Here is a 24,711-nt window from a genome sequence, read left to right on the forward strand (position 1 = left end):
AACCACGATCAGCAAGTACATTAACTCTGCCGAACAACTCATATTTTCTCTTCAAGTCACTTTATCACTTTGTATATACCCCCCCCCCCCACTATAGCCGCAATACAATATAGGATAAGCAGTAAAACCTTCTGCCACTGAACTAAACCTCATCATACTTAGTGACTGTCAGCAGGTAGCCCAGTGGTTCCATCAGCATGTGAGTGTGTGTGAATGCTAGATGAGATGCTCAGGTATAGAAGAAAACACTGCGATGAATGTGTGTGACCTGTTTAGAGTTAAAAAAAAGAACATGAGGAGAGCTCAGTTAGAGTACAAGAGTGTTGTGTAAGCACCATGTTTAATATAATACCTGACTGATATGAAGGAACTGCAGTCAGCAGATTTCAGATCATTATTTTGCAAAGGATGCAATTAAAAAGTCAACTTTTTAATCCTATGTTTTCATATACTGTTGGGATCAGAGTGGCAACATGCAATTAAGAGTAAAAGAAAGTTGCCACATTTGTAGTTTTGGAGCAGTAAAAATGTAGTCCAAGGTCACTGAGTTATACTTAATTGATTTATTCAGAAATTTACCTCAAACAAACAAACAAACAAAACGAGCTCCAATTTAAATCTGTTCATTACTATACTTTTATTTATTAATTTATTTACTTTTCATTTGTTGTTGTAATACTGTTTATAATAGTAGAGAAAAGAAGTTTTTTCTTGGTTTGCAAGCCGAGCCAAGAAAAAGAGTATGACCTTCTTAAACCATATGTATACTATTTACTGTTCTTTTTTTCTTTGCCCGAGAAAGATAACTGTGATAAAAACACAAAGCAAACACACGACGCTATTAAATATTGAAAGCACACTCTCGTACGTTTAACCTGCCTAATTCTATTTAACCGGCACGCCTTGGAGAAAACCGGCACAGCTGGTGAAGCTGTCAGTTCACAGCGAGTGTTTTTACTCATAAAAATCAGGGAGAGGACTGAAGCAGCACATTTGATCGGACCTTTCTAGCAATTCAGATGGCCTCAGATGATTACATGGCAAACACGAGGTTTTCACTGCTATTATGGGATTAGGAAGAGAGACTGAGGTGGAACATATGGATAAGCAGGAAACTGTTGGTGGAAACTATTGTTTTATAATAACGCTGCAAAGAGGAGGAGGAGAAGGAAAGAGGAACATAATGAAAAGTTGGTATGGAGGATGTAGGTTAAAAAAAACAACAATGACAACAATAAGGATAGCAGTGATGATGGTGGTGACACGGACCATTTCTGAAGGAAATCACACATTGCTGCCGTCAGGCACTGCAAATAAAAGCAAGTGGCACATATGCGTCAATAGATATGTCACAAGTTTATCACTTATCAGGTAACACAACAAGTCTAAAAATAAACACTAAGAAAAAACTCCCTTAAAAAACGCTGCATCTGTTGTTGCTAAGGTAATAAGGAAAAATATCTACTGCGTGGCTTCCTTTTGTTTTGTTTTGCATTAGCCAAGACGACCAATTATCACATGAAGAGTCTTTCCTTTCACCCCAACAGCTCTCATGCAGTCAGCAATCAAATCCTCCATTCATCCTTGAGTACTTGATCACCTCTAAATGTCACTGTTAAGTTTATTTATTTATCAAGAGACACACAAACACACACACACTCATATGTAATTACATGTTAGATTAAGTACACAACATGTGATAAATCACATTCACCAGCTTACTCATATACTAATGGTGGCAAGCAATCTAAGGTAGGAGTATAAATGGTAAATGGCCTGCATTTGTATAGCGCTTTACTAGTCCCTATAGACCCCAAAGCTCTTTACACAACCCATCATCCACCCATTAACACACACATTCACACACTGGTGACAGCAAGCTACATTGTAGCCACAGCCACCCTGGGGCGCACTGACAGAGGCGAGGCTGCCGGACACTGTCGCCACCGGGCCCTCTGACCATCACCAGTAGGCAACGGGTGAAGTGTCTTGCCCAAGGACACAACGACCGAGACTGTCCAAGCCGGGGCTCGAACCAGCAACCTTCCGATTACAAGGCGAACTCCCAACTCTTGAGCCACAATCGCCCCATTAATGTACTGTTGTTACTGTTGCTGCTGTTTTTATATGGGACATTTGGCAGAGATTAAATGTCACGTATCACACAAGGCCATAGCCTGTCAGGGGGCACCCAGATTTGAACTGGGGACCTCTTGATCTGCAGTCAAATGCTCTACCATCAAGCTATACGTCCTCGCATGTGCCAGTCTGCAGGAAGGAACAATCTAGAGCAGAGGTGTCAAACTCAAATACACAGTGGGCCAAAATTCAAAACTGGAACAAGGTCGCGGGCTAAAGTTAATATTTATTGAAAAAAAAATCTTCCTCCAGATATAAGAATGAATCTCTTCTTATGGACTCAAACAAGTTTTGCTGAAAAACTGAATATGGAACAAGAAAAGCTTAATACTAAACAATATAAATATTAGCTGTATAATACCAGTAGGCCAGCTCTAATAATAATTTGGTATGGCTTCGCGGGCCAAATGTAACTAGGCTGCGGGCCAAATTTGGCCCGCGGGCCAGAGTTTGACACCTATGATCTAGAGTAAATTTCCCCAACATTCAACTATTTAGGCTCATCTTTAAATGCCACTGAGCCAAATATGAGTTTTGTTGGTTTTGGTTTTGTCAGTGTTACCCGAACAGGGAAACACGTGTTGTTTCTTGGCTGTACAAAGACCAAAGATTCACAAAGTCTCATTAACACAATATTCTCTCAGTAAAAGAGATGCTCAGATTAGCAACAATGTTATCTATGTGGGGTTGTTGTCTGAAAAGCAGTGTGTACGCTCTGTCAGCTCTTCCTGTACAAAGCGAAGGCGGTCCTCAGCATTTCATACTCATGGACCTGGCGACGGCTGTGCTCTACAGCTGCTTCACACTCGCTGCCTCATTGTGCCGTTTGCATATTTAGCTGCTCTGTTCCACTTCCCCTGCTGTTGATGTTGGGAAAACACACACAACAATACAGCTGTGAGGCAGCTGCCCGCCCTCTCTTTTCCTCTCCTCTCAGCATCCCCCTGCCTTTTCCTTCTTCCCTTGCTTTGACTCAGCGGTCGCTCATTCGCTTTCGATCTCATTAAAGCTTGGTTTGAGAAAAAAAAATTGTAAATTGATTCACAGAGCTGTGACAATGTCAATGGGTACGCTTTTTTTTTTCCAGAGCACACTTAATATTTGATTAACACCAATTCTAATACAAAGTAGGGACCCAAAATAAAATATTTTCCTTTTCTTCTTCATGAAAACCTTGAAAAAAATACCAGATGTGACTCATACTTACCGCACAAGAGAGGGTGAGGTAGATGTAACACTAGCTAGCTTAGTTCTCTGGGAAGTTTAGTGTTAGCAATGCTAACACTTCCGACTTACAATCACTCACTGCTAATTGCTCACACAATGATAATGACTTGCTATATTATTGGAAAGATAATGGAATTAAAAATGCTTCACAAGGAACAAATACCACTTTTATGTTTTATGGCTAGCTGTTTTATGGCTAGCTGTTTTATGGCTAGCTTCAAAAGCTAGCCATTCGCTGAAGTCCACTTTGTGACATTTCCAGTTTTCTTCCATTTTCATCCTATAACGCAGTCCTCTGGCTAATGAAACACCATCTGAATGCATCAGTTCATCATAACAATAATTATAACATTTTATTTACTAGAATGGAAATACATCAGAATATTTCACTGTGCAGGATGAGTTTATGGAGTTAAAAATAGAGCAGATATTAGAGCAGATGAAAATAAAGTATAAGTCTTCAGTGATCCTTAAATGCCTACTTCAGAGTTTATCTTTGCCCATTTTTCTTCATTGTGACCCCACTTGGCTTTAAACAAAGGAGAGATTTTTAACGATAACTCATGTATCCCAACAAAACTTCTCAACTTTTGATCCTATAGGATATAACAGGAAAATAACATTCAATAGCCCTAAATGAGACAGCCCACCAAGATAGCAGCAGGACAAGCTTCCAATGTTGTGTGTTAAATCTTTGACACGAGCTTGAACTTTGGTAGGAGCGCAGCATTTGGTTTCTTCATTCTACAACTGGCTGTGGTGAAAGAGGAAGTCAGCAAGAGGAGAGAGGGGATGAAATTTCCCCTTTTAATTAGATAAGGATATTAGACAGGAAGTTAATTAACGCTCTTACACAGACTCACATGTGCAGCAAGGTTTAAAAAAAGAAAGAGAGTGTGAGAGTGAAAGCAAAAGAATGGTACGATAACCTTCATGTGGTACAAGCCAGATATGCTGTTTGAATTAAACCAACTTCAGCTTCAGAAATTTGAGGCTTAAACCTTCTTTTGATTACTTGTTTGTTGCCGCTGGTCAAAGGAAATGAATTAGTCTTTTTTGTCCGTATTCAGTTTTTGAGGGGTTTTCTTTAGTCTGATCTTATTTTTGCAACCACGCGAATGTGGATCCTCCAGTAAACATATTTATTTCCAATTCATAATGAACACACAAAATGCTAAAATGTCAAAAAGCTGCAGTACCTTGAATGTCCACTTGAGACTTCTTTCGGAGATTTTGAGGTGACTGTCGTAATTTGGCACTATATTAAAAAAAACTGAATAAATAGAATTGAATTGAGTATATTTTCAGTGCAGCTCTGTTGCTTTTGTTTCACAGTCTTATCAAAATGACTTTGCAGGTGAGTTTGTGCCTCCCCTGGCTTTGACATGCCACAAACAACAGAGGCTGTATTCGCACATCTGTGTCCCCCAGTGTCACGGACAGCTGTGCAAGCTGTTCTGCTCTGTCTGGTTCTGCAGTAGTTCACCTGCTCAAACACATGTGCGTGTGTGTGGTTTCTATCCTTCCTGTCTGACATACCAGGAATTTTATGCTGAACCTTCAGAACTGACAGCAAGCAGCGCTGTAAACGTGATACGCTTTCAAGTTGATACATGCACACAAACTGTATATGCACCATGCTTTCATTATTACATTTGAGAGGTCACACTTCATCCTGTCATTGACAGCAGAGTGATCCCAAGGTCTGCCAATTTGCTAGTGTGTAAGTATACGTGCATGTGTGTGCATGCGGTCTAAGAATAGCTAAAGAGGGATGCCTGCTTCCTCTGTCTTCCCTCAGCAGTGAGGAAGAATCTAACGTGACTCCCGGCTTCCATAGTGGTCCATCAAGCCATGACCCCAAAATGAGCTTCCTGGAAAACATTCACTGTCTACAGCGAGAGTGCATTTATCTTCAAGTCACCAAGCTTCTCAGTTCAAAGCAAAAATAGTTTTTTCTCCCCAATAGAGCAGGATGACTTTCTAAAGGCCAGTAAAATAAAGCCCTTTGATGCTCTTTTTTAAAAAGAAAAAGAGAAACATGCCATAATAGTCCATCTTTAAAGCCTTGTAGGTAAAGTTCTGTACCAGAGGATAATGTAAATCTTACTAGTACTTTTAGATATTCAAAGTGCTGACGGCTTATCTCAGCAGGATGAAAAAGAATTTGCCTGCAGTCCTTTTGAAAACATGTGAAACAAACGTGATAAGAATCAGCTTGTCGTGATGCTGCGGCAGTGTGTGAGGACAAACCAAGGTATTTTGCATATTTTGCACATTCTGACATTCTCGGTAGAGCAAGAAATCTGAATTTGTCGTTTTTTTAATGTGTCTGACAGACAGTCCATCTCTATCTTGGTAACAGGTGGAGTTCACCTTGTCTAAACAACTGAAGCAGCGCAGCCAGTGAAGTGCTTTCAAAATGCAATCAAAGGATTGTCTGGACTTTCTGCTTCTGTTTGGTTTGTGCTGTTTGCTAACCCCCACCCCCAGTCGTTCAATCTAAACTATAATCCAACCAGCAAATGCTTAGACTTTTTAGTGAAACTGTTTGTTTGAGCTCTGACTCTTAACTTTATAAAGCGGGCTGAATTTGCTGAACACATCTCTTTTCTCATTCTCATATTCTAAAAGTGCCGCAGTGGATTATCACTGAGATGAAAGGAAAAATTCCCCAGCTGAACCACACAGCTGCATTTTAATATATGGCGTAAAGACTTTGTCACCAAATATGACAGTTTGACATTATGAACACAGACTGAGACTGAGATTTATTCAGATGGAAATAATATTCGATCTATTATAGTACAGACTTTCCCTTTAAGAGCACCCACAGGCTCTTGGGTTTCCTTGCGACTAATAAGAAGGTGGCAAAAAGAGAAAACCGAACCCCCGGAGAAAATTTTACGACTTTTACGTCAATTGCAACTTGGCAACATAAAGATACAGACTTCCGCAGGAAAACCTTCAAAATAAAATTTTACCACGCCGTATATATTAATAAATGAAACGCTGTGTCTTAGAATTTAGTGGAAATTCGTGATTTGAGTGGATTTCCACGTAGAATATCGCTATATCATGATAAATACGAGGCTGAATGACTATCAAAACACGAATAGTTTCTTTTTTAAATTTCAAATAAGATGCTTTCCGGTACGAGTTCATTCCATCAGTCGAGCTTGATTATTAAACTTCAAGCTGTTTCGATTCGGGAAAGCGACTCGCCGCTCGAGTCGCAATCAGAGAGGAGAGAGGCACGACGGGAGAGAACAACCTGATCCAGCGGATGAACGAGCGTGCGAGCGCCCGGAGGAGGAACAGACACGCAGCCAAGCACGAGACATAAAAGAGCCGCTATTAACGAGAAACGCGCTCGGGTTTTGCAGTGAGATAAACGCGCTGGGATAAGAATATTCTGACTTTTATTTCACAGCAGAGTCCAGAGAATTACGCGCGACGCGCAAGTCCAAGGTGAACCAACTTTTACGCACGGACCTTTGGAGATGTGGGGCTCAAAATGTTACCATGAAGTTGCATCATTGTTACATTTAACTGCAGTTTTGGAGCGAGAACTTGCGATTTAATCAGTTTTACTGGATTTTTTTTTCTTATCCAGAAAGTGGACGAATCGAACACCTTGGCACACGCGCACGAATCTTTTTATTTGCATATTTGGAGGACGTTATTTGGACTGTCTTTTGCATTACATGCTGATATAACAGAAACTGTGTAGCTGCATTTTTTGTTGTTTCCCAACACCCGGCGTTACGCACTTAGCGCACTGTAAGGTACCCTTGACGTCTCCCGAGTTTTCTAAAAAAGCGGTATGGACAGAGTCAGACGTCTAGCCTGCGCGTGAGTCACCGTGAGCAAACATTTGGACAAGCGGCGCTTGTAGGCAGTGACACATTTTGGGATATTTAACAGTGCGTGCTTTGCACCAGAGGTCAGCACACAACACCGGGAGGACGCTCGGTGCAGCCGGGGGATTGGACACCGAAGTGCTAAATGCCCAGCCGGTCGCTTGCGGCTCCTCTGGCTGGGCGGAAACATGAGGTCCTGGGTCCTGGTGCTGCTGCTGGCTGCGCTTTTGGCGGCCCGTCTCCGGCTCGGCAGCGCTGAGGTAAGACTGTGGGACTTGCTGGTAAATATTTACGAGAGGACACAGGTTAAGAATCAATATAGTCGCACTGTTGATTTAAGGATGATGGAGGTAGTAAGACCGAGGTGATCTGTCTTGAAAAGCAACCACAACAAAATTAATTTTGATTTAAGATTGGTATTTTATATTTGTAGCAAAACTTTTGTCCGCTTTTTTTTAAATTTAAAGGCTTAAACATTATGTCTGCGTGGGAAAAATGGTTGGCTTTAGGGTCACCCGTGAGACATCCAGGACACACTGAGAAGCCTGCAAAAGGTCATGAGTTTGAAACCATTAGCACGTAGATGTTTTGGATGGGACTGGCAGGGATATCTTTCTTATTCTGATCGTTACTAACCTGAGAATACAGTTTTCCAAAGGTAGGATTTAATATCAGTGAAATAACAGTCAACACGGTTGTGAGTTCATGTTCAGACTCTGATATGTCACATAGTGAGCCAACGTGAATTCTTGACTTGTGAGTAAGTGTTTGACATATATTACTCCCTGAGGTGATTCTGCGAACGGTTGGTGGATGTTTCCTGTTACACATTATGGGCCAAGTAAAAGAGAAAATGTAAAGTTTGTGTGTTTATATGGGTGAACCTGTGCACGAGTCTGTTCAATAATCTCTGTGTGCCTCTGCAGCTTGTGCATTATCTGCTTCTCTCTCTGTCACGTTTTGAGAAGGTCATATTCCCGATGTATTGAGCGTAACAGTGGCACAGAGAGAGCGGGGAAGCCAGGTTGAGGGTGGGCCTTGGCTAGTGGCCCAGCATCAGGAGTTATACCAGTCTAAAGAGCTGGAGCCAAAATCCATCCATCAACATAGCTGTTGTTTTTGTTGTCATGACAAATACACCAAGGACCTCTGTCGCCACACCTTTAAAATCATCTTTCTATGGAATTGATTCTTTAAGGATTCCCATTTTTCCAGCTGCTATGTATATCTCTGCGAACAGAAATGCATAGTTGGCCAAATAAAGACTGTACATGTATAATTACAGTAAAAAAAAAAACCAAACATAATGTGTAAATACCTTATACATATGTAGTAGTTGTTTGGACTTGGTGTGGACCACTTTAGCACATAATCATGATCACAAGAATATTTAACCAGCTGGGACTTCCCCTTACGAGATGGTGCACAAGTGTTTCGCAGTGTCATTCATTTGTTTGCCTGGAGCCCTGGAAAAAAATAATTCACATCTAAATCACAAAAAAATGTTGGCACCTTCTAAACACCCCCGTGAGTGTTATTTGAGTAAGGTCAAGCTACATTTTTAGCTCTGCTTAAACTCAACGATTAAGTTGATACAAGAAATATAGTGTCACAGTTAACATGCCAAAAGATCTAGCCCAGTGTTGCATGAATGTCACACTTAGTCGTGTTAACACTTCTATTCAGGATAGCCTCCTACATGGTTAGCTCTGTCCAAGGCAACTCAGTACATGCATATATGCAGTATATACATTGTTTGCGTTGTAACACCGTCGAGGTGAATGAAAGTGTGACTAGACCTTAGTTGACCTGAAATTTTGTGTGATCTCCTTTTTACCAATCTTAGGTTCTCTTCCTCAAAACCACATCATCCTGTAAGGGTTGGAACTAACAAATGGAGTCTTCCTTTATACACTTAGAACATTTACTCTGAATAAACGAAGGCTTCAGTGTTGCACAGTTCACCTTTGACAGTGTGCTACTGCTTCAGAGGTTCAGTAACTTCACTGTGTTGAACCCAAGTATGGTGTGAGTTAGATTTGTGGCCCCTAGATTGTAGGCCAGCACACTTGGGTTAATTAGCATTATGAATTTACTTGTTAAGTCAGTGTATCTCTCAGTGTTTGGCCCACTCGTTGCAAAATGAAGTCTTTGGCTGTCTTAGTTTGGTCACATCTATTGGTGGAAAACACTTCAATCACACGGAGGTAATCCAGCTACATCGTGACATTGCAGGTTGATGTTATCAGTTAAACCCCAAATCTTTATTTTAATTTATGTGGCAAGAACTGTTTTTTCTGCCTGCTGTTAAAGGGTAATGCAGTCAAACTGTCACTTCTTTTGCATCATCATGCATCAAACAGGTACAAGTGTGAATGCACACACAGAGTTGTAACATTTCATTTTTAAAAAATCCATTTAAATGGAACTGGAGTCAAATACACAAAAGCCCCCACGCATCAGGTCAGACCTTAATTCTTTCATCTTCTGCTGTTCAAATCACAGATGCTGATTGGTGGCTGCTGAACAGGTTGTTGTCTGACTATTGTCTCTGCGGGCGAGCGGGGATGATTTGCTGCTGCTGCCTGTCGGCTTGATCCATTTTACATAAGAACAACAACTAATCTGCCAGGGATTTCATGGACTTTGTGTCCCGTGTAGCGGTGTGTGTATTTCTGTGGTGTGTGTGCACATCTGGATACGTGACCGGGCGTAGCTGTGTATGTGTTAGCGGACATATGTGCTTGTGTTTTTTTGTATTTGTGTGTACTGCAGAGGGGTTATGCCTCTGAGTGAGTGCATGTGTGTCAAATAGAAAAAGTGCAGTGGCACATAAGAGTATTTGTTTGTAAGCCTGTGCAGTTCATTTTTAGAGAAAAGTCAGTCTTATGTAATGCAGAATGAAAATGAAAAACAATGGAAATATTGTAGACTGTATATAAAAGATGGCAGTAGCCACTGCGATACCGCCGTTGTTTTGTGGGCTACCATTGGAGGGTCCAGCTCTAATATAGTTTAGTTTACTTTTGCAGTATTTTTTAATTTGGTGATGCTTTCTTAAGTTACAGTGTTTTGACCTCTCAGGGCCACCGTAATAATAATAATATATTGATCCCTGTGGGGAAATGCCTCTCTGCATTTCACACAGTGAAGCAATGGGCAGCCACCAATCTAGCACCCAGGGAGCAATGTGCAGGGACAGTACCTTACTCAGGGATAACTCAGGGTAGCCGTGCAGTGGATTTGAATCCCTGACCTTCTGATCATGAGGCCACTGCTCTACCTACTGAGCAATCCCATAAAGATAATAAAGAAGTTAATAAAATAGCAGTCAGGCTTTTACTTTGAAACAGGTTACTAGCCCCTTACATAGTGAAGACTTATCCTGAGTGGTTGAAGTCTATTATTATTTTTATTATTTTTTATCATTAATTCAACTCTATTTGGAGTGAAATGTTTGAAATTGCTTGGGCAAAACTGTCAGGCCAAAATCCAAACAAGACTGCTGAGACAAAGAGAAGCAGCAGCTCACAAGTGAGGAGCTGAGAGGAAAGACGATCTCTCAATTTTGTTTGACAAGTGACTAAATGGCTAATTAAGTTATTATTTCCACCTTTTGGTTACTGTGCAAATAATGTGTGTGTAGAACTCCCTTGAGTTTTCAGTGCGGTTTGATTAATTTATTACGCAACGTGCAAACACAAGATTCACTTAAAAGCCGCCAAATTATAGAAGTGGCACTTGCTGTAATGATCAGACTTGTGTAGCTGCAGCCACTTTGTTCACATCTCCTCCTCCTTCTTATTCTTCCCATCTCAGCTCATCTCTTCTCCCGCCCGTCCGCTCCCCCTTGTCCTCATGTTGGCTCCCCATCCATCATCCGTACCCTCATCTCTGCAGTCATGGTTGGATTGTGTGTGTGTGGGTGTGTGTGTGTGTGTGTTGGGTGGCGGTCATGATCTTTGTATTCAGCTTGTTTGTATATTTGTGCATAAGTGAGAGAGTTCCCACTGTTGTCTTCAAGTCTATCAGTTTATTTAGTAGTAAGTTGGCAGTCTGCCTCATCTTTGATAAAAGGAGGCATGTGTTGTGATACCACGGTGTGATTATGAGTCAGTAGCGACAGATATAGATTTGCTGTTATTTTGTGTTTATTTTTTTCCAGGGTCTGTGCTTCTGATTCCGTGTGTGTGTGTGTGTGTGTGTGTGTGTGTGTGTGTGTGTGTGTGTGTGTGTGTGTGTGTGTGTGTGAGAGAGCAGTCAGCTGGCCCCATAATTACATTCCATTACACTTCGCCTTTCTCCTCAAACATTCCATGCAAGCTCTTTGCCTTCCAGGCTTCCTCACAGGCCCCATGCAGTGTGTTATCACGAATGTGTGTATGACCTCCTCGCAGACCGTGACATCCTATATACGCTTATTTTAACCCATAAGCTCAGCCACACACACTCAGCAGAAAATAGATTTGTATAAGCCAGGATATTTAATTTATTGTGCTGAGCGATTTGAGCGATTTTCTGCTCAAACCACTGTTTTTAACTTGTCCTCTCATTCGTGTTCCTTATTTTTATAACCAGGGGGTTGTTGCATGTCCAAGTGAGAAACTATTCCCTGTCTCACTGCTCAGCTCTCTAATTTCTCTGTGAGTGTTTGTGCCTGCATGTGTTTGTGTGCATTTGCAATTAGCACTAGGGCTGTAATGAGAGCTTCTTGCATAGTGGAAACAGCCTGTGTGAGTGCAAGTTTGTGGCAGTGCTCGCTGGACAAATTTGGCAGACAGTTAAGTGGTTAAGCATCTGTACATAAACGGGAAAAGAGGGGGCGAGGTTGTGTGTGTAAGAGACTGTGAGTATGTGTATGTGTGTTTGCTTAACTAGGTCAGCCAGTGGCTCGTGAAAGTCATCCAGGTGTCCTGAGCCATCAACGCCCACAAAGCAGACAGAAGGAGACAAAAGAACAGAAAGCTAGTCGGGGAAATGAACGTATAGGAGGCTATGAAATGATGATAAAAGAAATCATTCTGGATCAGACAGCGGATAGACTTTAAACAGGTGATCATCCTAAGGAAAACATTGATTTTAATTTTAATTCAGTTGTATTTATATAATGCCAAATCACAACATTAGTCACCTCAGGGAGCTTTATATTGTAAAGACCCTACAATAATACAGACAAAGCCCCCTTTTATGAAGCACTTGGTGACAGTGGGAAGGAAAAACTCCTTTTTAACAGGAAGAAGCATGTTGCAGATCCCAGCTCAGAGAGGGGAAGGGGTGAGGAGAAGGAGATGTTACACTGACTAATTTATTTATTCTTAGAGTGTATACAGTCATATCTGTCAGCTCATCTGAGAGACAGTGTTGGTATATTCATGACAAACGGGGAGTCTGTTTGGCAACAAAGAAGCAAACAAATAAAAACCACAGTGATCACTGAGCCTACTGTCATCAGGTAGTTTGAGAGGGAGCTAGGCCACTACACTGCCTCTTAGCTTTGTTTTGAAGCTTTAGAAAATCTTGTCCACTGATGGTAGGCTTGGATTTGGCTAATTGCAGGTTCAGCAGTCCAGCACAGCCTTACCTGGGAGGGTAGGGTTTCAATTGCTTGTTAAGTCTGTACTGACTTATATTTAGCCTGCATGAAGCACATGTAAAACATGTAACGGCTAAGAAGGTGGAAGATGGAGATGGAAGGTTCTTTATTGTGATGGTAGATATGGACTGATTCTTGTGTGGTGCTCTTCTACTCTTTTATACAACGTCTCTCATAAACACACACAATCATATAAGGATTGCTTGTCTGTGTCCAAGTGCTTTCTATCAAACGTTCACACTCCGGTGAACAACTCAGGATTCAGTATCATGCGTAAGGATACTTTAGCACGTTGACTGGAGGAGCCAGTCGAGCCACCAACCTTCTAATTAACAGATGAGCTGCTCTGCCTCTTCTAGATGTCTGCAGCATTAACATAGCTTTTCCAGACTTACAGCTTGCAAATCAAATATAATCAGAGTGAAGATCTGAATCTTTGCACTTGTGTGTGTGGAAAAACCTAACACGGGTGCTCCTAACAACATTAATGATGCTTCTGCTCAATTTAGGTGCAGAATTGTAACTGAAAACGGCTGCTTTGAAATATAGAAAGGAATAAAGCAGAGAGGGTGCACACTGATGATGCCCCTCGAGTGCACCTCATCAGAAAGATCGGTTTACTGTTAAAATCACAAGAAACATCTCAAGTTTGGCGACCTTTGCATTTGCGAATAAGCTTCACAAAACCATAGGAGACACGTTGAGCAATTGGACAGTAAATCTGTAAAGACACAAGTCTGGTTTTACATAAAACTCATCTGACTAGCTGTGTCAGGAGAGATCCTGATCGTGATGACTGCTGCAGTTGAAGTGTTCACGGGAGATAAAACGGATAATATAAACACGTTTACGGCCACACATTTTTTCATCATCATTAAAGAGACCGTATCTACTTCGCTGCTTTCATTTTCCCGTCTCTCTCTGAGAGTTATCCACATGATCGTAACACTGCCTGATTTGTTTTGGCATTTTTCTGGCATGTGACACTATGAAGTGTTATTCCAACTGCTTGGAGATAGCGCGAACTTAGAGCCAACCACAGCAAAATGTGCCAATGACTTTTGAGTCATCCGCCTTTGATCTCGATAAAGAAACCACAAGGGTCTGCCCTTAAAAACAGCGACGCTGAATCCATAATGAAATCGTGCAGTACTTTTCATTAAAACTTCATTCATTAATACATGACTTCTCTCTCTCTCTCTATTTTTTTTATTTTTTTCGAGTAATAATGAGATTTCTTGCATAACTTAAAGGATATTTTTCATTCCTTTTTGTGTTGTTTTACAACACAAACTTCATGGTTTAGGCTGGTGGACTGCAACTGAACTAAAAGAACAAAAATGGTCAGGATTGATTCAGAGAAAAGGGGAAAAAGTCCTTGTGGGTAAACGGCCAAGGAGGGAGCAACAAACACCAATCACAACCATCATTTCCTTTGATGGAGGAAGCGAAAGTGGAGCAAATTTCAACTGGAGATCAAGGACTGAGATATTGTACGCCAGCCCTCGTGTCTCTCTCAATCCGCCAGCGCACAATTCTGTCTAGTTGTGTAACTGTTGTGATACATTTGCAACTGTCTTCTGCTGTTTCATGCACGTCGATCCTCTTCCTCATTTCGCATTGTGAAAAATAATCACCCAAATTGATCGAAGATCCGAACTCTTTAAAACACAGCGAGCCCGTGTATTCATGGTGTATATGTGTGGTGCTGTTTTCCCATGAATGCATTCTTTCCTCTACAAAGAGGACACTCCCTGCCTCCTGTGTAAAATAATAACTGTGCCACAGTTCAGGGTCAGGCTCTTGGACTTGAAACCCAGACTAGACCTGCATTTCCTTCCCAAACAAGACATGCAGCTAATTGCAATTCAAGATTAAGATAAGATAAGATAAGATAAGATAACTCTTTATTGTCATTGCACAGTCATACATAGTACAGTAGTACAATGAAATTGGAAAAACTGTCCTACGTCGGCACTACATATAACACAACACGACACGATATGACACATCACAACGTAACAAACAACACAACACAGTATATTAACTTAGTATAAAAAAGAAGAATAAGTGTATGTGTATTGCACACTGTTATTATTGCACATTAATTATTATTGCACCTTGTTATAAATATAAATATTATTGTTATCGTTTTAAACATTGTTACCTCCCCCTAAAAAGTCCAGGGAGGTATCCAGTCAGGTCAGCTATTTACATTGATCAGGGCTATTGCCCTGTTGTAAAAGCTGTCCTTGAGTCTATTTGTTCGGGACCTCAGCAACCTGCACCTCCTGCCAGACGGCAGCAGCTTAAACACCCGGTGTCCTGGGTGTGTGCAGTCCCGTAGGATGCTGCGTGCCCTCTTGAGACAGCGAGTGCTGTACAGGTCCTTCAGGGAGGGAAGAGGATGTCCAATGATTTTTTGGGCCATGTTGATGACCCTCTGGAGTGCCTTTCTGTGTGCTGTGGTGCAGCTGGAGAACCACACACCGATGCAATATGTCAGCACACTTTCAATGGAGCAGCGGTAGAAGACGGTCAGCAGCTCCTTCTTCAGGTCCATTTTTCTGAGGATTCTCAGAAAGTGGAGACGCTGTTGGGCCTTCTTTAAGACCGCAGAGGTGTTAGAGCTCCATTGGAGGTCTGTGTCTATGTGCACACCCAGAAACTTGAAACTGGAGACCCTTTCCACGCACTCCCCGTTGATGCTGACAGGCTGCAGCTCGGACTTCCTCCTTCTGAAGTCAACTACCAGTTCTTTTGTTTTGGTGGTATTGAGGTCCAGGTTGTTGTCTGCACACCAATCTGACAGCCTCTGAACTTCAGCTCTGTATGCAGTCTCATCTCCCCCTGAGATGAGCCCCACCACAGTGGTATCATCTGCAAACTTGATGACTGTGTTGTCTGGGTGGGAACTAACACAGTCATGTGTGTACAGAGTGTACAGTAGGGGACTCAGTACACAGCCTTGTGGAGAGCCGGTGTTGAGGCTGAGGGCTGAGGAAAGATGAGGCCCCACTCTAACTCTCTGTACACGGTCTGAGAGGAAGTCTCTGATCCAGCGGCAGGTGGTGGAAGGAAGTCCAATTGACCTTAGCCCTCAAACAGCCAATATAGTTCTTGTGCTGGTGTTGGAGTCGTGCAGGTTTTGTGACAAGGCATTTGACACCAGCTTTGTTTCACTAGCAAAATATCCACGCTGCTAATTGAGAAGGAAAAAAAGGGCAGTTTAGGTTTGACTTGCAGAGCTATCTCCTGATAGGCAAACATGCAAAGTGAGAAAAAACTGCCTTAAAGCAGATATCATAGTTTGTTTACAGATCCTGGGGAGTACTTCTTTATATAACTTTATATGAACATATGAAGCACCATTTCCCTTACTTAAACATGCCTCAACCTTTAGCAAAGTATGTGACAAGAAGGACGATGTATTTGGTGTGGAAGTCCTGATTTGGGACACACATCAGTTAAGTTTCCCATGATGCACTGAGTGTTTCTTCTTGACTCACCTCTTTTCATTCTCCGTGAGTTTATACACTACTCTGCATTTAGTCATTAGTTTTTTATCATTCATTTCTGGCTCTCTTCCACATGGTTCTGCCAGAGGTTTCTTCCCGTTAAAAGAGATTTTTTCCTTCCCACTGTCACAAGGTGCCTGCTCACTCTGGGGTTATCTGTTGTTGGGGTTTCGTCTCTGTTTTGGGTATTGAATTGAACAGGATGCAATGTCACTTTGATTAGCGGCTTGGTAATCTTGCGTATCAAAGTCACTTTGAGAAAGATGCTGAAATTCAAAAACCTCCATGTATCCATGTGTGTTCTATTTGCCGTAGGGCTTACCTCACAATAGAAGTTGTTTGCAAGCAAATTATTATGATTTACTACAAATGCTTGTGTTTGTCTCAACAGGGCGATCCACTCCCTTCATCTCTGGTCGACCTGGTGAGGAACTCTCCCATCTCCTCTGTGGAAGACCTGAAGCTACTTCTGCAGGAGGAGACCGATGCAATAGGTACTAATGACCACAACGCACACATGCACACACGCACACACGCACACATGCACACACGCACACACGCACATATACAGAAAGTAATAAGACTGACGTGGAGGAGGTAAGCATTTGGGTGTACCCACAGAACAGTTTGATGACAAGAGGAAAGATGGGAGGAGAGAGTAGCAGTGACCTTGTGTGTTTGACAAACTGAAAAGGAGAGAGAGAGAGAGAGAGAGAGAGAGCGAGAGAGAGAGAGAGAGAGAGAGAGAGAGAGAAAGAAAAGCCTTCAACACAAGGTCACTACATTGTTCTCCTGCTCTGGATTCCTCTCTTGGTTTTGAGTTATGGATGTTTGTATAACAGGCACAGACCTCCCCCCGCTATGCCTGCACCCTCAAACAGAGTCCAAACTAAGTTGTCCACAAATGCGCACCAGCGGGTGATTAAAAAATTAATTATAGTCTTACCCTTTAGAGGACTCAAGTCACAGATACATATATTAATAGACAGACTTTTGATCATAATGCATAAATAAAACAGTGACATAACGTCAACCACAGAGAGGAACCAGCAATGGGAAGGATGCTCAGAAACAGGACACGAGGAAGTGACTCAAAGTTTGTTTTTATGGCAGATCAAACTATTTTTTCCCTTTTTTGGCTGAAGCCAGTTATTTTTTGAGTTTTAGTTTTATCAAGATTCTGAGATGACAAAGTACGAATGACTCATTTTACTGCCTTTTTTTCTTCTTTTTTTAAGCAATGCCAATGTTCAAATTTAATTGTTCAGCATCTTAAATTCTATCATGACTCAGTGGATGTTGGAACTCTGCTTCAGGTCTATCTTATTTAAGTTTGCTTTGTTCCAAACTTGAATCACTGAATTTTTCTCTGGTACTACTGAATGGTTAACGTTTGGGCTTTTCCCTGCACAAATAGGTTACAAAAGTTGTTTGACATCTTCAAAATGAGTGACGTAAGCCTGAGCTGTACTTTGTATTTAGTGCAAATTATCCATTAAACTTTTATTGTGTATTGATAAATACAATACACAATAATAAACAATAATGCTGTGTTTAAAATCAATGAGGCAAAGAGTTGAACAGTTGAAGAGTTGACTGCTTTATGATGTGAAACTGGTGTAAACACCATCATGTGAAATGCTATTGTTACCATTCTTTTTGTTAGCTAAAATGCTAGCAAAGCTAGTACTGTTACTGTTAGCATTTAGGCACATGTTCATTAGCATTATGCTATGCTCAGAAATATATTTTTCTCAGTTTTGCATTTTCCATTTTCTCTGCAGAAGAGTTTCTTGTTATTGCTGTGTAAATATATGTACTCACTTTAATAAAAACATGAAAGTCTTGGCCCTCAGAAAGAGATTTAACATGAAATAAAATGCTATCAGAATTAGCAGAATGAGCTACACAGCCTGCTGATTAGCCGGCTAGCAAAAATTAAATGAGTCAGATATTAATATATGAATGAGGACGACAAGATTCAGCTCTCCAATCCAATTAGAAACAGACAAATATTCAGATAAAATGAGAAATTAGCCTCTGAGAACCTAACGATCTGCTCTCTGTCTGAACCAGGCAATTAATTTGTGCTGCCAAATAGCACTTCATACATTAATGTACTGCACGTAGACACACGGAGTAGCCACATGCAATCTATACCCAGGGATATAATTAGGGCTTAGAGGGTAGAGTGTGAAATGACGACATATGTGAGAGTGCAAACATACGCTCACAGTTCCATGCATGAGCTATATTTAACTGCTCATATCTCGCCTCAACAGTATTCTTGACAGCAGCGAGACAAATTGTAGCAGAAAATAGCCTAATTGTTTTAGTGGAGGAAAAAAATGGCTTCCTTTGTGTAGTGAACAATGAGTTTAGCTAAAAACTGCCCTAACGGACTTGCATGTTACAGGGTTTCTGTTGCCTGTGAAAGTGCTTGCTTAATTTTACCCAAGACTGCTATTAAGTTCACTGCTAACTTTCATCCTTTGATCCCCTCTCCTTTCTTCTTTTGCAGAAGAGGAAGAGGACGTGCATGATATTATCCCAAAAGGCACCCATGGTCGCTACATTAGAAGTCTTGGTAAGTTTCTGCATCTACCTTTTATCCCTCAAAATCATTTATTTATTTATTTTTTTTTTTTTTAACCTCGTATGCTAGTTCTACTATAACTCACAAATTCATCCATGCCTTTGCCTCTCTTCTCTCCTAACAGTGGAGGCGCAGCCAGCCCAGCAGGCGGCCTGTAAAGTGCGAACAGAGGTGATGGAAGTAACGAGGTCTATGCTAGATCGCCGCAATGCCAACTTCTTATTGTGGCCGCCATGTGTGGAGGTGCAGCGGTGTTCAGGTTGCTGCAACAGTCCACGGATGGAGTGTGTCCCTATAGTCACCTCCACCAGATACCTACAGGTATGCAGATCATGCAGCTCCCATTAATGACTTCAGGGAGTAACTGAGAGTCACAAGTGGTTAATATTGTCTAATATATGGTTTTGGATGCACATTTACAGAATTATATAACATATTAGCCAGTTTAAAGGAGTACAAAGGCTAAAAGCTAGCCTAAGGTCTGAGTTGTGATTTTTATTTGATTGCCTGAAGTGACTTAGACTGACATTGTTAATTTATTTGCAACCTGAGTCTATGCATGACGTTTAAAGAACAGGTAAATCAACATTTTTTTCTTTTTAAAAAGAGAAAACAAGTCTTGACTAGGATCCATCAAATAGCCTGGAAATGCTAACGTGTCTGAAAGTGTCAACAGCAATTAGAGCTCTTTGCTACTCATTCAAAAACTTCCTCATTAAAAATACAGAGATAATTTCACAGTTTAGTTCTGTATTTCTGATTTTTTTAAAATCACAATCAGTTGTGCTAATTTTGTGATCTTTTTCCACCTTTTTTATGCCAGGTGATAAAGATTCAGTACATTAACAAGAAGCCCCATTATGAAAAACCCATCATCCCAGTGGAAGATCACGTCAGCTGCAGGTGCCAGAGCCTGTCCTCCTTTTCCTCCTCATCTGTTCCCTCTAACCCCATTCCTCCTCCACCTCCCCCACAACAGCCGCCACTGTCCTCCCACGTTCCCCGGCTCGTTCAGCCCCCTTCACCCAAGACTCAGACCTCCAAGGCTGACCTCCATCGCCACGATGACCTAAAGTACAACCAGCAGCATTACGGTCCTGAAGAGCGTGAGCCGGCGGTGAGGCAGTGGCAGCATGGCAGTTACACCCAGCTTGTACACTGGACCCAGCCCAGGGTGCATCAGATACCCCAGCCTGGGTTGCCCAGGCCGGTCAGCAGCTGGCCATCTGAAGCGAGGGCGGAGCACAGTGTCATGGGAAGTACACAGCAAGTGGGGCACGGTAGTGGGTTTGAAGGGAGCAGGGAGGAAAGTGGTGTGCATACATCACACAGTGGGGGCCAAGTGCATCATCCCGATCACGCAAAGAGGCAGCAACAGTTATTAGAGCATCAGCAAAGGCATCAGCATCATCAGCATCATCATCATCATCATCATCAGTCACATTATCCACAGCAGTACAACCACGGAGCAACGGAGGACCGAGAGCTGAGAACGCAGTATCGCCTCGACACTCCCCAGTCAGACAGTGCCTCACCCCCTGCCAGCCAAACCGAGCCACCCAAATTTGAAGAAACCTCCACCCTTCCATTAACAACCATTCAGAAAGACTTTGTGACCAGCCAAAAAAGTATAGAGGTCACAAATCACAAACAGGCTGAGACTGAAACAGCCAGTCAAAAAGAAGGGAACGAGAGGGAGGAAAGTGGCTCAGCTAACAGCGGGGACTCGGCCACCACAGAGCTGGCCAATCAGGGGAAGAAAAAAGACTCTAATGTGACCGGTGAGGACGGTCGCTTAACAGAGGCAGAAAGGAGGCAGAAACTTCTGGAGCTGGTACAGAGAGAACCGAGTGAGCAGACTCATCTACATCCGCTTCATCCTCACCAGAGACCAAAGCCAACTACATTTAAAACAGGTACTGTTCAAATATGTGTGTGTGTGTGTGTGTGTGTGTGTGTGTGTGTGTGTGTGTGTCTGTGTGTCTGTGTGTCTGTGTCTGTGTGTCTGTGTGTGTGTGTGTGTGTGTATAAACAGCATTTTTGAAAACTGAATTAAAAAACCAAATTGTTTTTTTAATACATTTTTAAGTGGAAGGTGTGAAAAGCAAACTCACTGCTGGACAGATTTTTGGATACACACCACCACCCTGGATGTGTGGATTGTACTCAGTGTTAACAATCATTTTAGTTTTTACTGGAAAGACATATCTTGGTGGCCAGTGCTCTGTTTTTTCATATTTCGCACCTTTAAGGAACGTGGTCAGGATCCACATTAAAATCTAGCCGGCTCTTTCTTTACTCGTGTTCCACTGCTCCAGCAAGTTGCATGCAATTTGACAGTCAAGCAAACAAATGCCACCTGTCACACAACTCCACTGTAAGTTTTACCTCGTGCGCGTTACCAGGCAGGAAGCAGCTCAGAGTACATGTATGACTGAACAACATGGCCACATGTGTCCTGCCATTCTTCCTCAATCCCCTGAGAGCTCTGCAGTCAGAAGGCTGAACTTCTGACTGTGGGAAAACCTGCAGGCAGCCACAGGCTTTGTTACACAGGCTTCAAAGTTATCTGGTGCCCTGCAGGGTACAATTGGAGCCACTGCACAATTTCTATACCATGTGTTAATTCTTTGCTTCACTTACTTGTGCAAGAAAAGGTTCTGTGTTCAAACTTGGCCAAACAACTGCAGAAAAAAGTTGACTCATTCTGTTTCTACTGCCTGTTTTATCTCTTCCAGCTTCCTCTACGGCGGCTCCCATTTCGCCTTCAGCCCGTAAAGCTCCGTTTCGTCCCGCTTCACCACGCCGCAGGAGGAAGAACCGCAAACGCATCAGCAAAGCAGCCATTAGAGCTATGATCATGTAAACCTGCGAGGTAAGATCAAGGAGACAGACAGGGTTAAGGGTTAAGAGAGAGGTGAATATAAAGCTTTGTAGAAGGGACAATATTGTTTAACGTGAGGGTGGTAATCTGTGCACTGGTACTTGGAAGTCTTAAATGGAAGCTGAATGGATGCTGGGATCGCTGATAAAATAATTGAGCCATTGTCTGTGAAGGTTCTCAGTCATCCAGGTCATCGTAGTCTAAGGAGCTTGGAAAGAAAAGCGTCTGGACTTCTTTAAATGGCTTGAAGACATTTCACCTCTCATCCGAGAAGCTTCTTCGGTTCTAGGGTCAAATGGTGGAGAGACCCAGATTTAACCCCTGTGGGAGTATCCCCCCTTAGCTCATGTGATTAGGTAGAGGATCATTAGGGGGTCCTATTCCCCCTCCTGGGGGAATACTCCCACAGGGGTTAAATCTGGGTCTCTCCACCATTTGACCCTAGAACTGAAGAAGCTTCTCGGATGAAACGTGAAACGTCTTCAAGACTAATTGAGCCATTATTTTAATTACTAGTGTTAATATTTTGTTCGATAAAACGCTAAATGTAAAAATTCTGAAATCCATCTGCCACTGCTGGGTTCTGTCAGTAATTAGTAATTCAGGAATTTGTCCATATTTAGTCTTCAGAGTTTTGTGGCAGCCAGCATTTAAATTCAAGATTCAAGATTCAAGTATTACATTTCGCTGCGTGTTATACTTGTATAACTATGCATGTGACGAATAAAGAATCTTGAATCAGCAGCAGGCTTCAAAAGCTAATACGCAGAAACAACAAAACATAAATTTGGTAAAAGTAAGGGCAAACCTATTATGTAGGGATATGCAACATACCCTGTAACCCAAGGGTTATTAGGTAAATATTATATCAGTGTAGACAAAAAGCTGACAGTGAACGTATGTGACTTATCCGACTTTTCTTTTGCCTTTCTAACAGGAAGATTTCAGCCAGAAACATTGCTCCAAAGGAATGTGGAAACACCAGAAGAATGGGTTTCTTAAACGTTGGACAGTCCGGACTGTGTGGACAGAGCTGAGGGTGCAAACAGTGCTGCTGTTTTCAATGGACGGCTTCACACGGAGTCACCTGCTCCAGAGATGCCGCGGCCCATCCAGCGTTAAGGATTTTATAAAAGTGCAATCATATGAACTCTGTGGACCAGAGGGTGTTTGACACACTGGATTTTATTTGGTTGAACCACAAGTCCAGCTGATCTGGACTGATGAGTGGAAGTGTGTGAGGTGCTGAAACAGAGTCGACTCTTTTTGCAGTTTGCAGCCATTGATTGGCAACTGTAACACCTTTCACTTCAACTTTGTGGTTCATCAGATGGAGAACCCGACTTGGACTTGGAAGTTAAGTGTTTGGGTCTCGATTTGAGACTGGAGACGTGGAGAACTGGATTTTTACACTGGGGTGATAACTGGAAACTGCAGAGTGCAGCTCAGGCCTCAATGCCAAACCTTACTCTTATCCTAAAATGTCTAAAGTTATCTAACACTGGAGTAGCCGTACACTGACCATACAACACTGACTTTAGAGAAGTGCTCTACCGTGTACTGTAGCTAAATATACTGGAAAATATCGATAACCTGCTCATTTTGTACTACTGCCAGATCAAAATGGAATGGAATAACAGCTAAATGCCTGCTTAGATAACCTGCTATGAATATCCACATTAAAGCAAGTCTTAAAGACCTGGCCTGTTAGAGATCGCTGTGAGCCAGTTATAGCCAACACTGTATTGTATAAATGCTTTTAGAAAATGATCTCCACGGGGAAAAAAAGAAAAACTTTATTTCTTAACTTATTTAAAAAAAAGGGGGGATGTGAAATCCTCTGGTTCTCAAGTGTAATTATTGTTGTTTCAGATTATAATTATTGGTTGTACAACTGTTACTGTAATGAATGTTATTTTTAATATAAAATAAAAATATTGAATGAATATTTTGTTTTCACTTGACTGTTCATGCATGCATGAGTCTCTAAATGGAGGTGAACGCATGCCTAATACAAGTGCACGTTCACGTGCATGTTCAGCTGTGTGCATGCGCCAATAAATCAGACCGAACTGATAATCCTCACCCTATGACTGCACGTCCTGCAGCTCTGTCATGCAAAGCAAGGTAGGGGTCAGCAGAAATGTCTGGTTGCTATAGCAACTCATGGACGGCCATGTCAACAGAGGAGTATCGTATGGTGAAAGAGAGACGAGGGAGGGAGGGTGTCAGTGCAGGAATGGCCAGAAGATGAACGACAAGGGAGGGAGCGGGTGAGGGCTCAGCTGGGGGTGGAGTGGAGCAGAAATGGCATCCGAGAAAAAACAAGAAGAGAGAAGGAGCTGGAATGCAAACAGAAAAAAACAATCAACTCATTGAAATATACAGTTGTGAAACTATAGCAAGTAGAGACAGCAACATGGAAACTCGTTATAAAGATGATTTAAGAAAGAGAAGCAGTTTAAATGTCATTCTCTTGTGTAACGGGGGTTTCCCCCTGCAAAGCTAATTTGGTCAGCAGATTCTCTTCTTTAAGGACGATGACTCAGCATGTCCTTTACCAGGACCTGACATGTATAAACACTTCATAATAGCTCACATGTGGCAAATTTGCCTTGGAGATGGGCTGCAAATCTAAGCTTGAAGATTACTGTGCTTAGCTATATTTAGTATAGTAACAAACAAGATATTGCATGTTTTTTTTTTTGTAAAATCATAGGAGAAAGGCTGAAGAGTCTTTCCACTTTCTCTAGAACATTCCCACATAAACCAGAGGGTGTACCTCGGTCATTGTAACCAGGAAAGTTCTTAATTGAATTCCAACACAAAGGCCCACTTCCAGACTGGCCCCTACATACCTCCCACTCAATCATGTAGTGTAACTCTGTGGT

At 41.9% G+C, this 24,711-nt stretch overlaps 1 protein-coding gene across 1 annotated transcript; it reads left to right on the top strand.

The window, feature by feature from the left end:
- Positions 1–7,353: 7,353 nt before the first annotated feature.
- pdgfba (platelet derived growth factor subunit Ba) lies at positions 7,354–23,694 on the top strand. The gene is made up of 7 exons (XM_085355621.1): positions 7,354–7,489; positions 16,732–16,834; positions 18,862–18,927; positions 19,061–19,257; positions 19,760–20,852; positions 21,675–21,811; positions 22,758–23,694. Exons 1-6 carry the CDS (start codon positions 7,418–7,420, stop codon positions 21,800–21,802), a joined length of 1,659 nt encoding a protein of 552 aa, XP_085211747.1. The 5' UTR covers positions 7,354–7,417; the 3' UTR covers positions 21,803–21,811; positions 22,758–23,694.
- The last annotated feature ends 1,017 nt before the right edge of the window (positions 23,695–24,711 follow it).

Source organism: Diplotaxodon limnothrissa, linkage group LG6, assembly GCF_057381915.1.
Source record: "Diplotaxodon limnothrissa isolate DT_005_m linkage group LG6, D_limnothrissa_male_GT1.1, whole genome shotgun sequence".
Taxonomy (NCBI): Eukaryota; Metazoa; Chordata; class Actinopteri; order Cichliformes; family Cichlidae; genus Diplotaxodon; species Diplotaxodon limnothrissa.

Coding starts and splice junctions, on each gene's coding strand:
- pdgfba (XM_085355621.1), top strand. CDS start 7,418: ATGAGGTCCTGGGTCCTGGTGCTGCTGCTGGCTGCGCTTTTGGCGGCC. Junction 7,490..16,731: donor TCCGGCTCGGCAGCGCTGAG/GTAAGACTGTGG, acceptor TTGTCTCAACAG/GGCGATCCACTCCCTTCATC. Junction 19,258..19,759: donor CCTCCACCAGATACCTACAG/GTATGCAGATCA, acceptor TTTTTATGCCAG/GTGATAAAGATTCAGTACAT.